The sequence below is a fragment of the Zootoca vivipara genome, chromosome 3 (assembly GCF_963506605.1).
Source record: "Zootoca vivipara chromosome 3, rZooViv1.1, whole genome shotgun sequence".
Lineage (NCBI taxonomy): Eukaryota > Metazoa > Chordata > Lepidosauria > Squamata > Lacertidae > Zootoca > Zootoca vivipara.
Genome location: NC_083278.1, coordinates 629,546 through 647,244, shown reverse-complemented (window position 1 = coordinate 647,244; position 17,699 = coordinate 629,546). Strand labels below are relative to the sequence as shown.

The following is a 17,699-nucleotide window of genomic DNA, read 5'->3' as shown; positions in this document are numbered from 1 at the left end:
CTAAATTCCCAGAGAGAAAGTGGTTTTTCTCCATGAGTATCTGAGAGCAATTGAATACAGCCATATGACCTTTTAAACGATTAAGACACCACGTGTGGATACTGAACATATTGTGTTAATGCTGAGTTTAAATCCAAGATCGTCTCTCTACTTGCTTCCTTATCTTCTCCCTAATGGCAGATTTTAAGCAGCTTGAAACAATAGGCCAGCACCAATGCAAACTCTTTTATTCAATATCCACCATCATCAAGCCAAGTCATTCCTTAGCATGATTGTGGGGGACACCTTCCTAGGTGGTCTGACAAAGGAAAATGCAGTGGATCAAACAGCCACCGCAATCTGGCTGACATGTTACAGCCTAATACTCACAAAAAGCAGAGAAGCTCCCATGAAAAATCATTGCAACCCACAGATAACTATCATAAGCAGAGAGAAGACTAGGCTAGAACACTCACAGCTATTTTTCTATATGTGGGGAATTTTATGTATGGAGCAGCACTTAGTCATGTGTGTCTCTGCCTACAGGCTGAAGCAAAGTGCTCTAAACATAACTCAACTACTTCATCTGTGGTTTGTGAGAATTAAGCCTTAGAGTCAATTGTGCATGCAGTCACATATTCTGAGACATCATCCCAAGTACCAATATAAACATTGTTATGCAAGTCATAACAGTTGACTTGCATAAAAATATTTATATTAGTACTTAGAATTATGTGAATTGCCCCTCCCTCTCCCAACATCCAAAACAGGAGGGGAAACCATGGTTATTTAATAAATGAGTATATTGTATAACACTCATATGCGCTTCCAGTGCTGGTGGTGTGGGGAGCAGGGGGAACAACAGGCCTAATCCATTTTAATCACCACTCCACCATGAAAGAAGCAGCTTGAATGGTGTGGGAAAGCAAGATGGATTTCCCCATGTCTCTCTCATAGCACAAGAACTCAGGGGTCACCTTGTGTGTTGGACTAGGACTAGAGAGAACCCAGCTCAAATTTGGGCTTTGCCCTGAAACTCACTGAGTGATCTTGAGCCAGCCACTCACTTCCACCCTAACCTACCTCACAGGGCTGTTGTGAAGATAAAATGGAGGTGGAAAAACATGCATGCCACCTTAAACTCCTGGGAGGAATAGCGGGGTACAGTTCACTATCATCAGACAAAAGAGAGTACTCCTTTTCATAAAGCACAATTAGACAAATTTATAATGCGGGTGGCACTGTGGTCTAAACCACAGAGCCTAGGGCAGGGGTCAGCACAGGGGCGTACCCAGGATAAAAATTAGGGGGGGCAAGGGGCGGGGGCAAGGGGCGGGAGGGGAGGGGAGGGGCCACAGTGGGAATGTGGGTGGGGCTACGTTGCCTGCGCCTCCCCGGTCTTCCAAGGAGGCGCTCCCGGCGCGAAGCTCCAGAGGCACGAGGGGAACGCGAGCCTGTGGCTGCCTCCTCTGCTTACGCTCCCCACTCCTGCTTAGCGCTCCTCCGCTTATGCTCCCCGCGCACCTCTGGAGCTTCGCGCCGGGAGTGGGAGCCTGGGGCTGCCGCGCCTGCGCCCCTCAGCCTTTTGCTTCTAGGGGGGGCAATTGCCCCCTCCTGCCCCCCTGCCTACGCCCATGGGTCAGCAAACTTTCAGCAGGGGGCCGGTCCACTGTCCCTCAGACCTTGTGGGGGGCTGGACTATATTTGGGGGGGGGGGAAATGAACGAATTCCTATGCCCCACAAATAACCCAGAGATGCATTTTAAATAAAAGGACACATTCTACAAATGTAAAAACACCAGGCAGGCCTCACAAATAACCCAGAGATGGATTTTAAATAAAACGACACATACTACTCATGTAAAAACATGCTGATTCCTGGCCCGTCCACAGGCCGGATTTCGAAGGTGATTGGGCCACATCGGGGGCCCGGGCCTTAGTTTGGAAATCCCTGGCCTAGGGCTTGCCAATCGGAACATTGGCGGTTCGCATCCCTGCCACGGGGTGAGCTCCCGTTGCTCGGTTCCAGCTCCTGCCAACCTAGCAGTCGAAAGCACATCAACGTGCAAGTAGATAAATAGGTACTGCTCCAGCGGGAAGGTAAACGGCATTTCCGTGTGCTGCTCTGGTTTCGCCAGAAGCGGCTTAGTCATGCTGGCCACATGACCCGGAAAAACTGTCTGTGGACAAACGCCGGCTCCCTCGGCCAGTAAAGCGAGATGAGCGCCACAATCCCAGAGTCATCCGCGACTGAACTTAACCGTCAGGGGTCTCTTTACCTTTACCTTTTATAGAGGTTGGTCTATCCATTGCTATTAGTCATGGGGTGCCCCAATGGCAGAGGGGGTATTGCTTTCACACCCTGCTTGTGGACTTCCCAGAGGTATCTGTTTGACAACAAACAGAAACTAAAGGAAGAGGGGAACCTTGTGAAAACACTGTCGCTTATCTTGGTGCTCTGTGACATGTGCATTATCCTTACAGCTCACCTCTATCGAATCATCAGGAGCCTGGATGTAGAATCCAGCAGGTGACAAGGTTTCAACACTGGAAAGCCCATCAGTTCCAGAAAGCCCAATAATTGTATTGTGCCTTAATAGGTTATTTTGATCCAGTGAATCTCCTAAAAACAAACGAGGATAACTCATTAACAAGCTGCCACAGACTTAAATTTCTTTGTTGGCAATTCAGGAGGAATAACAAATTCAATGTATTAGATAATAAGACAATTTGACAAATATATGGAGTGGATGAGTTGGAATGCCATAAGCATGAAAAGGAAATTCAGTACATTTGTGAAGAAATTGACAACAATGGATCTATGACCTTAAACATAAAGAAAGATAAACCGCGCAAATTTAAAGCAAGTCTTTAAAAAGACAATCGAAGGTAGAGTGGAAGTCATATTTTAATATCTGTATTAATATTTGTTCTATGTTCAATGCAAATTTTTCTTCTCTTTTCTTCCTTTTTCCATTTTTTCTTCTTTTCTTTTTTCACTTATTATTGTTTTTTTTTAAGTTTTGAGAGGTTTCGCTTCATGTAAAAACAAAGTTGAAGAAAATTTGATGTAAGTGAAATGTATTTGGTTGTAAATATGTAAATTAAATAAAGATTATCATTAAAAAAAAACAGCAAGCTGCCACAGAGGCAAAACATGAAATGGTCACAGAATCTATACCTTGAGTTGTTCATTAGTTGGTTCCTGCTCAGTAACCCAGAGCTAAATGGCAAATCAGTGACACTTTGCTTACTGTTTCAAAGGCATGATTAAGGAATGGGATACAACTTGTGGGCAAAGCAGCAAAAGGCTGCTGGGGGACAAAAATGATGGAGATGGCCCAAAGAATCCCTCATTTTATTCAGATGGAGACTAGATTACGGTTCCGTAATAAAAATTAAATCCATTTTATTTGCAGCATTTTGACTTGTATTGCAAAGATCAAGATTTCCCTCAGTGCTTGTAAACCAGAGAGACAAGTAAATAGAAGGAATTACAAAATCCACAGAACTGTATCAGGTTCTGTAGGTCAAGCAATCGGCACCATATATATTATTTCAATTTTTCAATTTTTAGAATAGTTTTGCTGCTTTTATTTAACTGACATTTTCTGGTTTTATATAAAATGTCTGTTTTTCATCTTAAGGGGAAATTGAAAGTTTTTGAAACAAAGCTATAAAAGGAAAGGAGTGAGATGCCAAGTAAAAAGTGTTGGAATTTTTAAGAAAAAAAATATAGTTTTGAGGGAAATGAATCTTTTTGAAAATTTCTACTAATATTTCATAACACAAATTTATTTTGTAAAACTTACCCACTCTAACTCCATGGCCCATAATGTTGTAAAAAATGTTATTTTCCACCCTGAAATCTGACACCCCATGTAGGCTAATTCCACGAGCAAACGAATCTAATACAGCACAGTTTCGAAAATAAGAATCTAGAAGAAGAAGAAGAAGAATGATATAAAGCAGCAGAATTAGATAGAAGTAGAATTTCATGCTGTATCTTCATTTCTATTTATTTTTGCTTAAAATATTTTTATCCTGTCTTTCAATCATATTTCATAAAACAGCTTCCATCATATTTAAAAATAATATATTAATAAATAAATAAAAGTGTAGAGTAACAAATCAAAGCAATCAGGGATTGAAAAAGCAACTAGCGCTAAAATCCTGTTCCCCACTAAAACCTAGGGGTTTTATCCTATGCATGCTTACTTGACGGTATGTCCCAGAAAACTAAACATGCTCAGATTGTTCTGTTATTTGACATCTTGCCACATGAGGTATCTAATAATTTCGTCTTATGTCCTTGTGTTTATTAATTTTATATCATTTTTATATTGTACATTGCTCAGAAATTTAACATTTTAAGCAGTCTACACATTTTCTAAATAAAGGCCATAAGAACATGCATAGAGTGGTCCTGAGGATAGGTAAAGGTAAAGAGACCCCTGACCGTTAGGTCCAGCCGCGAACGACTGTGGGGTTGCGGCGCTCATCTTGCTTTACTGGCCGAGGGAGCCGGCGTTTGTCCACAGACAGCTTTCAGGTCATGTGGCCAGGATGACTAAGCCGCTTCTGGCGAATCAGAGCAGTGCACGGAAATGCCGTTCACCTTCCCGCCAGAGTGATACCTATTTATCTACTTGCACTTTGACGTGCTTTCGAACTGCTAGGTGGGCAGGAGCTGGGACTGAGCAACGGGAGCTCACCCCGTCGCGGGGATTCGAACCGCCGACCTTCTGATCAGCAAGCCCTAGGCTCAGTGGTTTAGACCACAGCAAGATGACACCACCAGGGAGGATCTATCCCTGGAAACTGTCAACCTTGGTTCTGAGCATGTGAGTTCTTAAAGGCCATCCTCCAAATAAGATCTTAACAATTGGGCTGATCCCTATGGGACCAGGTGGCTCTTGGCCCTATGCTATTTAGGGCTTTATAGGACAAGATCTGCAGTTTGAATTGTGCATGGGAACACATCAAATGCCAGGGAAACCCTAAAAACTGAAAACATACTGTCAGGGGGACTCCCTACAGGGAGCCTCCCCCCGTCATCCTGACTAGCATTTCACCCAGCAACAGCGCTAGCAGCGGGTCCGGGGGAAGAGGAATGGAGGAGGAAAGGCTCGGCATCAGAGCCCTGCACCACTCTGACCAACAAGTGGAGGAGGGACGGCTCAGGGAGGCACTGGAGCCCAGGCACTGCCCCAGCCAGCAAGGGGCCCGAATTGAGGCATGCGCCCAAACACAGGGCTAAGGGGTGACGTTTCGGGTTGCCCAAGCTATTATGCTGGCCCTGAAACAAAAGGGCGCCGTTGCCAGATTCCGAGAGTGACTAGGAGGTCATGATTTCTGCTATCTCTGCACTGTAAATAGTATGCACAATAAAACCTTTAAAAACAGAACGGACTGGAGTGTCTTTACTCGGGAGTAGTCGCAACAACTCCCTGACAATACGTTTTTTTTCTTATAAGTAACCGTCAGCAGCCTTTCAGATTTATACCGAATGAAATGAAGTTTCTACATAGTCTTCATGGCCATCTCCTCATTTAGAGCATGGCTGTAATCTAACCTGGATGCCACCAGGGCATAAATAACCACAACCTGATCACATTTTCCCTAGAGGATATGCTGCAGTTGGCATCCCTGCCAAATTAAAGTGCCAACTGGGAAGCAATCAGTCTATCTAAATCTAAATGCAGATCAGCCACAAGCTGTAGGGAGCCAGTGTGGTGTAAGAGTGGTAGACTCGTAATCTGGTGAACTGGGTTCGCTTCTCCGCTCCTCCACATGCAGCTGCTGGGTGACCTTGGGCTAGTCCCACTTCTCTGAAGTCTCTCAGCCCCACTCACCTCACAGAGGGTTTGTTGTGGGGGAGGAAGGGAAAGGAGAATGTTAGCCGCTTTGAGACTCCTTAGGGTAGTGATAAAGCAGGATATCAAATCCAGACTCTTCTTCTCTTCTTCTAGTCCTGATCCCTCAATTCCTGTCTGTCTTGCGAATGTCATCCTACAGGGTAACCAAGGCAGTGTTCTGGTCTTGCTCCCCGAAAGAATCTGGAAGCCAACTGAAATATTTCTAGATAACCAGCTTCACCCAGGGATATTTCAAGTTGACCACCCAGCACCTGCTGAAGCATCATGGTGACATCACCCCCAGAAAGGGACATTTTGGACTGAGCAATGGTTACCAAAAATCTCCTTTTATTAGTCCAGAAAAAGTGTTATTGTCTGACTGAAATAAAGGTCTACGAAGTTGAACAGCTAATAAGCCCGACTCCTGGATTTTGAGATTTTAGCAATGTCTTTCTATCAAGACGTATGATGGAACTCAGTTAAGACCAACAACTGTTCATTTTTTTAAAAGGCTGCTAAGATACAATTGGAGGGACCCAGGTGGCGCTGTGGTCTAAACCACAGAGCCTCGGGCTTGCTGATCAAAAGGTTGGCGGTTCGAATCCCTGTGACGGGGTGAGCTCCCGTTGCTTGGTCCCAGCTCCTGCCAACCTAGCAGTTCGAAAGCACATCAAAAAATGCAAGTAGATAAATAGGAACCGCTATAGCGGAAAGGTAAACGGCGTTTCTATGTGCTGCTCTGGTTTGCCAGAAGCGGCTTTGTCATGCTGGCCACATGACCTGGAAGCTATACGCCGGCTCCCTCGGCCAATAATGCGAGATGAGCGCGCAACCCCAGAGTCGGTCACGACTGGACCTAATGGTCAAGGGTCCCTTTACCTTTACCTTTAAGATACAAAATATAATAATTTTTGCTCACTAGTCATGTGGGCATTTCCAGCAACGGTCAGTGCACTGAGATGCTTCTGGAAAGCTTGGCCTACATGCCGGAACTGTACGCCTTCTAAACGAAGCTGAGTCTCTTCACCACTGTAGGACTGCACAATGACAACAGCCCCCATATCCCGCGATCCAAGTTTCCGCTCACTTTTCTTGTAGAAACATTCTGAGACATCTGAAAAGCAACGATGAAGGTATACATATAGCATGCAGGGCAAATGTTTGAAAAAGATGAGGCATCTTCACAATCTTCCATCAAATTACAAAAAAAGAGATGTAAACATGAGACATTAAATACTTTAGGTTTATGACATGCTCCACTCACAGGAGGTGAAGGAGGTGAAACTTATTCAGGCTGATGGCACAATGTTTGTTCATTAGAGTGCTCACATGATCGCCATTCACACAAAAAGCCTAAATGTGCAAAGCAAATCATAACAGCTATTCTTCTACTAGTGCTGCTCAATAAGAATTTAAGTGACAAATAATTCACAAAATTATTTCTGAAATGTTCAGGATACCCCAGATGTGAATAACAAGAAGGGATGGAGTAGGGAGATTTGTTTGGTTTGCATTCTAAAATGAACTAACTTAATTCACTGGTGCTATGGATGGAAGAGAAATTCACATTTAAAGCCAAATCTATTAATTTGCACTTTCTGAAAGAATGAGAACAAAAACACAGCCATCCTTCAAAATTCACACTTATCCGAATTTTGTGAGGCAGGTCTCCAACCAATAATTACAAATATATAGGGGAAACGTTCATTAAAATGAATATATTAGTGAAAATACAATACAAAAATGCAATCATGCATTTTATTATGGTAAATTACTTGCAAAAATATGTGCATTAGTCAAAAGTGCATTAAAAATGTGTTTGTTGGGAGAAATTCACATTAAAATGCTGAATAATCTTCATAAGGCTTTTTTAAAAATCACAAATTGCTGCAGAAATGTGGAATACTAAATTTAAGATTGGAACAATGAAAAACTGAGAAAACCAAAATTTACATATCCTCCCATACCCAGCTGGTCCCATACTTGTATGGAGACTGGAACACAGCTATCAGTCAGAATGGTTCCTCATCATCGTGGAAAAAAGTGACAAATGGGGTGCTGCAGGGTTCTGTCCTGGGCCTGTTGTTGTTCAACATCTTTATAAATGACTTGGATGAAAGAATTGAGGGGATGCTCATCAAATTTGCAGATGACACCAAACTGGGAGGGGTAGCTAATGCCGCAGAAGACAGAATCAAATTCAAAATGACCTTAACAGATTGGAGAACTGAGCCCAGGCTAACAAAATGAATTTCAGTAGGGACATGTTCAGCACTTAGGGGGAAAGAACCAGATGCACAAATATAGGATGGGGGACATCTGGCTTAGTAGCAATAAATGTGAAAAGGATCTAGGGGTCTTGGTGGAGCACAAGCTTAAGATGAGTCAACAGTGTGATGCAGCAGCAAAAAAGCTAGCATCATTCTAGACTGCATCAACATTAAATATAATAATAATAATAATAATAATAATAATAATAATAATAAATTATACCCTGCCCATCAACAGAAGTCTAGTGTCCAGAGCAAGGGAAGTAATAGTACCACTCTATTCTGCCTTGGTCAGACCACACTTGAAAAACTGTGTCCAATTCTGGGCATCACAATTTAAGAAGGATGTTGCAAGCTGAAACATGTGAAGAGGAGGGCAACCAAGATGATCAAGGGTCTGGAAACCAAGCCTTATGAGGAAAGGTTGAAGGAGCTGGGGATGTGTAGCCTGGAAAAGAGGAGGAGGGTGCATGCACACGAAAGCTCATACCTATGGCAAACTTAGTTTGTCTCTAAGGTGCTACTGGAAGGAACTGTTCTTTGTTTGTTTGTTTGTTTGTTTGTTTGTTTGTTTCGACCAACATGGCTACCTACCTGTAATGAGAGGAGATATGATAGCCATCTTCAAATATCTTAGGAGCTGTCACATGGAAGAGGGAACATGCTTGTTTTCTCCTGCTCTGGAGGGTAGGACTCAAGCCAATGGCTTCAAGTTACAAGAAAGGAGTAAACATTAGGAAAAACTTTTTGACAGTAAGAGCTGATCGGCAGTGGAAGAGACTCCCACAAGAGGTGAGGGACTCTCCTTCCTTGGAGGTTTTTAAGCAGAAGTTGGATGACCCTTGGGTCCCTTCCAATTCTGTGATTCTATTAATCTCTTTATATTACCCTTAGAGTACCCTCTTTCTCACCTCCTGAAATATCAGTTTCTTTGCACTGCTGCAGGTGGGAAGCCCTTTCCGTGGTGACATTTCCATAGATGACCACACTCCGACTGACCAATGCCACAAGAGCTCTGAAAACATGGTGCTCTCCAGACACTTGTTCTTCAGCAATACCATGAGGATACCTATAGGATAGAAAGGAACAATCATAGACAGCTTAGATTTTTGTACCATAAATCTAGTCACAAATGAGAGCCAGAATTCAGTTGCCATCCGTACCTTTTTACCTTTCATTATCTTCTGATGAGCTGTTTGCAATTGCCTCACGGCACCTCAAGCCAAACCAAACAAGGAAAAAACTTGGTTTGTTTGATGATAAATTTGCCAATATAATATTATTTGCCATGATAATAAATTTGCTATGATAAATTACCGTATGCAATGATAAATTTGTTTAAGGCTCTTTGTTGGTTTCGGTTTCCAGAGACTACCCCTCTGGAAATAGGAGGTGCAAGGTCTTTGAGGCTTGGAACACATGTTTAGCTCCAGTGCTGAGCTCTGGATATATGTGCTGCAACAGTAAGAATGGGATTTTCTGAGCATGCAAATAATAGTTTCCCTTCTTCTCCAATCGTACCCAGTCTACATATATAACCATGCACATAAGTGGCTGCTTGAGTTGTGATGCAACCACATGAATGCAGTTTCACCGTACAACTGCAAGGTTACAGTAATTTCTCCTATATCATTACAAGCAATACTTTGCATACTAATAGTAAAATCCTTAAAATGTTTACCAGAAGTAAGACCCACTGAATGCAATAAGGGTTAGGGCACAATCCAAATCTCCCCGCCCTTCCACACCAGTAGGACTTTACAGAGCAGTGGGACCATCACTCCATTTGCAACCCTGCTGGTGCACAGCGACTTAAACAGATGGGGGGGGCAGTTAAGATGGCTATGCACACTTATGCACCCAAGCAACCCACACTGGGCCTCATGCAATGGCAGAGAGTGTTAGGATTCTTGCTCCGTGTTTGCAGTCATAGGATTGTTGTCTATCACATGGCGGTGTATGTTTTCATTCCACATAGTGGGAAGTGACGGAGACAGTATGTTTTGTGTTACTGTGTTCCGTGATGTTGGACTATTGTCCTTTGTTTTTCCTCTCTTTGCTATCTGATGAGAAATAGGAAGGAGCTAAGTCAGAATGCTCCAAGTGTATTAAATGTAAATAAAGTAGATTAACCAAAATGCTGTGCTACTGAGTTCTGTTACACAAACTGCCAACACTCCGCAGGATCGTAAGTGTGCTGATGCCTCTTGGTATCCGTCGCTGTGATGTTCGGACTGAAGAAAGCTTTTGAAGCTCCCGAACCATCGACCAGGAGAGAGAGAACTTGCCAGTTGGGCATGTGTCTCTACCAGGGTCCTACACAAGAGTAGGGCGATCCTAACAGTGAGGTGGGCTTGAGAGATGTTTGGATTGCTCCTTAGTAAATGTCATGAGCCACATGGAAATGTCTTGACAGGACTGGCCAGAGAAGGGCAGATGAATGGGACGAAGGTGCTGAACTGGATTCTGGAGAAGAGCCCAGTGGTGTGGCAAGTGATGATCTAGAGCCTGTGTGGTGTAATGGTTAGCGTGTTGGGCTATGACCTGGGAGACAAGAGTTCAAATCCCCACTCAGCTCTGAAACTCACTGGGTGACCTTGGGCCAGCCACCATCTCCTAGCCTACCTTACACGGTTGTTGTGATGATGAAACTGGAAGGAGAAGAACCATGTACACACCACCTTAAGTCCCTTGCAAGATAGAGGGGCTAGATAAATGTAATAGACAGGCAGACAATGTTTTTGGGTGGGGTGGGTTCTCAGAGGAGAGGCCCAGCTCAGTGACATCAGATAACTTGTCCATCACAGGACAGCCACTCAACCTGCCTCCACCGCTGCCTCCTGTCAGGAACGTGCTCCCTACCTCTGGGGAGGTAACACCTATGTGAGGAAGCCATGTCAACTCTGGCTCTGGTGCAAAGACTCAGCAGATCCAGCCTACTCATAGGAGTGGCCTTTGGCTTGCCCAGTCCTGTGGCTTGGGGGAAAACAGTGCGGGGAATGACTGTGCCACCTCGCACTTCAAAAGGGAAGCTTTAGGCGGATGTCAAGTGTTGGGACAACTTCTAAGCTTATGCCCGGACATGTATCTTACAGCTCTGCTGTGGCTTCTGAACCATGTAACCTGATCTATGTTTGAGCACAGTAGGGAATCCTGGAATAAAGCCAGGAAGAAGAAGAAGAAGAAGAAGAAGAAGAAGAAGAAGAAGAAGAAGAAGAAGAAGAAGAAGAAGAAGAAGAAGAAGAAGAAGAAGAAGAAGAAGAAAGTCAAGAACCTGTGTACTCAGTCAACCAGTGGGAGCCTAGACAGCCTTAAACATTTCTAACATATGAAGAATAACCAAGAACAATTGTAATATATCTTGAGAGTCCCATGGACTGCAAGAAGATCAAACCTATCCATTCTTAAGGAAATCAGCCCTGAGTGCTCCCTGGAAGGACAGATCGTGAAGCTGAGGCTCCAATACTTTGGCCACCTCATGAGAAGAGAAGAATCCTTGGAAAAGACCCTGATGTTGGGAAAGATTGAGGGCACTAGGAGAAGGGGACGACAGAGGACGAGATGGTTGGACAGTGTTCTCGAAGCTACGAACATGAGTTTGACCAAACTACGGGAGGCAGTGCAAGACAGGAGTGCCTGGCGTGCTATGGTCCATGGGGTCACGAAGAGTCGGACACGACTAAACGACTAAACAACAACAACAACAACAATTGGTCTCTAAGGTGCTACTGGACTCTCTCTCTCTCTCTCTCTCTCTCTCTCTCTCTCTATATATATATATAGTCCAGTAGCACCTTAGAGACCAACTAAGTGTGTTCTTGGTATAAACTTTCGTGTGCATGCACACTTCTTCAGACACCAAGCACAATTGTATGAGATTTACATTAACATCAAAGTCTGCTGGAAAAATTACCTGAGTGGAGATGAAACATAGAGTTCTGTGCCATTTACAGTCTTGACAGCCACTACTTCCTCTTGCTTCTGGGCATCTCTAGGCCCTCCTCCACATATAACAACTTCATCTCCAGGTTTCCAGTCCACATGATCCACCAGAACTAATTTTGTATCATTGGGATGTGCGGCTGATTTCAAGTGTGTGACTGTCACTTTAGGGACACAACCTACAACATAAAGTGTAGAGACATAAAGAGAGACAAGGAGCACAAAGGTATTGTAGCCTGACTTTTTCTTCATACAAACTAAGCATTCTGATCTCATCTCCCAAGTACTTCAAACCTACAATTCAAGCAAAATCAGTAAACAACTATGCATGGTTGCACTGTTGGAGCAACCTCCTTGGTGCTCCATTGAATTCCTCCCAAAGCTTTTAAATGAATTTATGAATAATATGCCACAACGATGGCAATGCTCAGAGATAAATGGGTGAAGTCCCAGGTCCTTCTTCTGAAAGTTTCCTTAAATGTTCTCTTCTTTCCCTTTCAGTAAAGCTAATGTATTAATATGAATCATCTCATTAAATAATCATTCTGCCCTCTTCTGTGTTTGTTTTAAACTTAAGGCCAGTTAAAATACAGAGTAGCACACTCATTTTTCTTCCATGCACACTGAAATGATCATGTAGAACAAAACAAAGAAGAAAACCCTCAAGCACTTGGAGGCCAACAGAGAAGGGTGATGTGGAAACAGAGAAAGCAATGATCCACGCCGACTATGCAGTCAGTATTTTTGATGCAACTGTAATGCAAACAAAGGATTCTAAAAGTCCCCATGTGGGTGGAGGAGATAGACTCTTTTGCATATTGATTACCGTATCAAGGTCAGTGTGAAGTATTTGAGAACCTTTCGGCAATACACTTTCAGGGAGCTTGTCATCTACAAATTACTGTTTATACAACACCATCAAGATGCATGGTATTTTGTAAGAATTCCATAACCAAAAATTTAAGATCCTACATACAATGAACTTACACACTTGGTGTTGACAATGTGGAAAGAAGAAAGTGGCAAGGGGTGTGAGCAGATGCTGGACCATGCAATTAGGGCTTGGTAGAAATCATAGAGCCATAGAGTTGGAAGAGATATCAAGGGTCATCTAGTCTAGCCCCCTGCAATGAAGGGATCTCAACTTAAAGTGAGCTTTGAAGAGTTACAGGGCACCACATCTACATGGAGAGAAGTCCAGAGATGCTGGGCAACAAAAGAGCGCAGAAACATTTTTAAATGTATGAGGCTTCCAAGTGTCTGAGGATGGCAGAGTTGCAGGAGCAAAGATCACAGAAGATATTGAAATACAGTGACCTCCAGTACCATAGACACAAGAGAGGATAGGAAACCATTTGTTGTAGGTAATGTAGGTATAAGGTGACTTAAACCATGTGGAATTGCCAATGCCTCCTACTTACTGTGAGCTAAGACAGTTAAATAGACAAAGTTATGCACAGGCCATGCCAAAGGAAAAACCTAAAAGACAGACATCAGTCTGCATGTCTAAAATGCAATAAAGGGAAATATACTGTGTTGACCCCACTTAGACGAGCCTTCTCAGACTGACTGATTTCCTGAAGTCTTGGACTACCCCCTACACATCATCCAATGGTTGGGACTGATGGGAGTTAAGAGTTGGGAAAGCTGAGTGAAATGAAAAACAAATGATCAGTTCTTGCCATTGATACAATCACATTCCATTCAAAATTAGAAAACAAGGACCTGAACTCTCATGGCATAACAAGCAATATATGACCACAAGTATTAATGAGTACATCTATACCCGTATACTGGGAACCTGACACTTGATTAACCTTCATGAATTGTGGAAATAATCCAAAAGCAGAAAAGATAGATCATCAGCTTTCCCAGCTTTCATAAATTACTGGTTCATTAGCTGAAAGTTCCAACAGCTGTGCCAACCAGGAGTGACTAATAGTTGCTGAAGTCGCCTTCTTCCGTGCCATTTTAGCTTCGCCTTGAATTCCCCCGGAGAAATCTCCACTGAGTTCCACCTCTTCAGAACAACAAGCTGGATTTCCTCCAAAGACTCGAGTCTGAGCCAATTCCAAAGAAAATTTGGCACTGGGATCAGGGAAGAACTTGGGGAGAACAAGGCCTGGGGGGCAAATGCTTCCTCTGACAATTTCCAAGACGATCTATCACCCCTTTGCTTGCCCTCTGCAACAGACAAAATGCTTTGGCCAGAAGTCTTGTCACCAGAAACAGATTGATCACAAGGGGCTATCACAAGCACCACAGCAATACTTGGGGAAGGGGGGGGTCAGAAATAAACCCACCAGAGAGGGCATTCTATTTCTCATAAAAGGATGGCAATCAAAAGCAAGGGAAATTAAAACCACTACGGTTATTCTTTACCTGCCACTGGAAACATTCCCAAGTACTAAAATATGGATTGGCTCAACGCAAACTCCTCAATTATTTAATTCATTTTTTTAATTATTAACTAGTGCCGGTTGGAAAACAACTCTTCCACAGACTATTTTGGGAGGCAACACCTACACCAGTTAGAACAGAAACATAAGCGTATACTCTGTAAATTAAGGCACACAAATGCTTTTCATGTACAGTACAGTATTGCTGTAATGCATACTGTATTATTCCGAATAGCTACAAAATAACCGGATGCCACCTGCATTCTTCTGGTGTGGAGCGCCCCATTTCAAATCCGTTGCCATCATCATTCTCAGCTGCGTTAGGAAGTGGGCTCCATCCCACTCCCCATTCTTCTTCAACTCAAAATATAAAATAAGGTTTTGGGGAAATTTTTGGTAAATACTCAGCAGACCAGGTACACAAGGTTGCTTTATACCTGTAGATGCATCCTCTGAGGTGTTAAAGAACCTGCTTGTGCTGAAACTATATATTTGAAGTTTAACACAATAAAACAGGAAAGAGGAAAACTATTACAAGCAGAGTATGCTGAAACTATCGTTGATGGCTGTAAACAGAGGTTGCCAACTCTCTCTTTTTCCTGTCAAGGACAACATTCATCTGTCACCTGTTCTTTCAGTCATCTGCCGGGGAGGACATGTTCCAGCAGAGTGCAGGGACCCAACCAAGGCAATGTACAGTACCCTAGGCAATACTGTTGGTGGGTGGGGGACCTCAGAAAAAAATACGGTAGTCAGGCCTCCTGCTTTTATTTTTCTCTGCCACCCCCTTTCCATCAACATACTATTAGGCCAAGGCCATAGGATTTGTTTTGTTTTGTTATAGGAGGAAAAGAAAGCATATTTTCCCCACAGAAGAATGCTGCCAAATTTGAAACCAGCAATTGGAAGAACTTCCTGACAGTAAGAGCTGTTCGGCAGTGGAATTTGCTACCAAGGAGTGTGGTGGAGTCTCCTTCTTTGGAGGTCTTTAAGCAGAGGCTTGACAGCCATCTGTCAGGAATGCTTTGATGGTGTTTCCTGCTTGGCGGGGGGTTGGACTGGATGGCCCTTGTGGTCTCTTCCAACTCTATGATTCTATGATAATTGCCAAGATCTTCATTGGCCACCAAAAAACACTTGGAGTTCCCCCCCCCATGAATTTTCTTACCTTCTGCTGTGGGCTTCCCCAAGTGCAGTGGGGTAATGGGGGGGAGCAATTTCATGTCCTCAATCCTGCAATTCAACACCCACCCTATGCAAAAACCCATAAGATGCCGCTGAGCTGGAGTTGTAAGTGCTCTGCATCATCCGAAGCTCCATGTGACTCACCAAGAAGTGAATCCGCAGTTTTCAGAAGCCTTTGGCATTTCTTCGCTTCTTTCAAGATAGGTCTCTCCATTGGTAGGGTCAACGTGGACCCCAGTCTACAAAAGGTTACCAGCTACCAGGGGCGCCAACTTGCCCCTCTACGCAGCAGCAGGCCAAGCCACATGGCATCCCGCCAGTGCTTGCACGCTGGGTGTTGGATGGGGAGCGTGGAGCTGTTTTCTGTGCTCGACCTCCTTCTCCTCATGGCATGCGGGGGGGGGGGGAGGCAGAGTGTGGCTGCTGGGCTCCGTGCTCAGCCTCCATTTCCGTGCCTGTGCCTGGCAGGGGCAGAACACGTGGAGGGTGATCTTCGCTCTCGCTCGTTCCAACCCCCTCCCAGCTCCTGGGCTCTTGGGCAGGGGGTCTGGGGTCTGCGGAGGGCACCTGGCAGCAGCGGGGAATGTCAGCCCCCTCAATATTGGGGGGGCAGGGTCCCCTGCCTCAAAATACTGAGGGGACTGAAGCCTCTTGCGCCCCCTATACCCGGCTCCTCTGCCAGCTACCCCTGTTTTACATGCAAATCATGTGCAATACCACTGAATTGTGGCCCTGTAGCAACAGCTTGCATTCAGTTTTTCTTCAGCAGCTCTAGAAGCCTAAAATCTTCCTCCAAACATTTTGCCAAACGGCTATTGGATAAGTTAAGATTGACCTGAGCAAACTGCAGCCATTCAAAATCAACCTGGATTTTCTCTCCTATCTTTTCTACTTGTGCTTTGGCAGTATTATAAGCACCAGGGTAGCTGAAATAGGAAGGAGCTTCCACAACTTCTATAAATCAGGCGCTGTTTGTTCCCTGTTGTGAAAGTTTAGAGCCACCTCTGTAAGCTACTTCAGGCCAAATTCTCTGTGTAGGCAGCTTGTTGATGCAAAGCAACCTTCTCTCAAGTTGCTTATATGCTGGTTGACACTATGCAAGCTTTTCATACGTTCCCTCTGATAAAACAGGAGGTCTTTGCTTATTTATGATGACTAAGTCCTCTAGACATGGAAAATGAATCTATTCCATATCACTATTTGCTGCTAAGGAATATTCAGTGTCCTGGGTTACTGAGAACTCCTTAAGCAAAAACCCCTGAAGCTTCCTAGTATCAAAGAGAAAGTACTTCAGAAGGAGAACAGCCTGCTGCAGGAAAGTAGAATTTCCCATTGCATCATGTTGCAAAATTTGGAACTTTGCTTGTAACATCTCACATCAGACAACTTTTTCTCTTTCTTTGTTCACCATGCGTAATATTTTGGAAAGGGGATAACTACCTAGAAACACAAATATTAAGTTAATCAGTGTTTTGTACTTGTGAGCAATTTTCAAGAACATGCTATTCCTCTTACCCAAGAAGCAGGCCTTCAAGACAATTCTTCTCCATAAGTCTCAAAGTATATCAGTCGCTAGGGGTCTCCACTTACCTGGGCTCCAGGGGCCCATTCTTTTTCTCCCCATTCGGCCGTGGGTGGAACGCTCAGCACCTCTGCTTCCAACCACACAGGCATTGGTGGCAAAGGTCTGTTGGAACAGGCCAATCTGGAGACACCATTAAAGGGGTCCAGGAAGAGGGGTGTATGGGAGTCCAGGGGCTATAGCACCCTTCCCAATGGCAGCCCTGGTGGGATCATATCATCTGGTGTATGTCAGTGGATGGCCCCCACCTTATTTATCAAACAGTAGGTGAGTTGCTTGATACCAGAGACATACCCAATACCTTGGCCAAAACCTACTTACACCTGTAATCAATAAACGTTCTAGCCTATTTCAACCCAGTGCTAATGTCCTGGATCCCTTGTCCCGGATTCCATTAATGGGATGCTCCATTGCCTCAGAAGGGCAGGCAGAGGCTTACAACCTCCCCTCCAACCATGCCTAACCCACCAAAGTTGTGAGGAAG

The 17,699-nt window shown here is 44.0% G+C and overlaps 1 protein-coding gene across 4 annotated transcripts in view; it reads right to left on the bottom strand.

Moving 5' to 3' along the window:
- PKHD1 (PKHD1 ciliary IPT domain containing fibrocystin/polyductin) overlaps positions 1-17,699 on the bottom strand; it is a 248,505-nt gene that overhangs the window by 125,894 nt on the left and 104,912 nt on the right. For all 4 annotated transcript variants that reach the window (XM_060272305.1, XM_035110412.2, XM_060272303.1 and 1 more), the window contains 5 exons: positions 12,021-12,228; positions 9,019-9,176; positions 6,757-6,951; positions 3,792-3,917; positions 2,469-2,602 (listed from right to left, as the gene is read on the bottom strand). In XM_060272305.1, the coding sequence (XP_060128288.1) occupies positions 2,469-2,602; positions 3,792-3,917; positions 6,757-6,951; positions 9,019-9,176; positions 12,021-12,228 (821 nt within the window). The remainder of the gene's footprint in view (positions 1-2,468; positions 2,603-3,791; positions 3,918-6,756; positions 6,952-9,018; positions 9,177-12,020; positions 12,229-17,699) is intronic.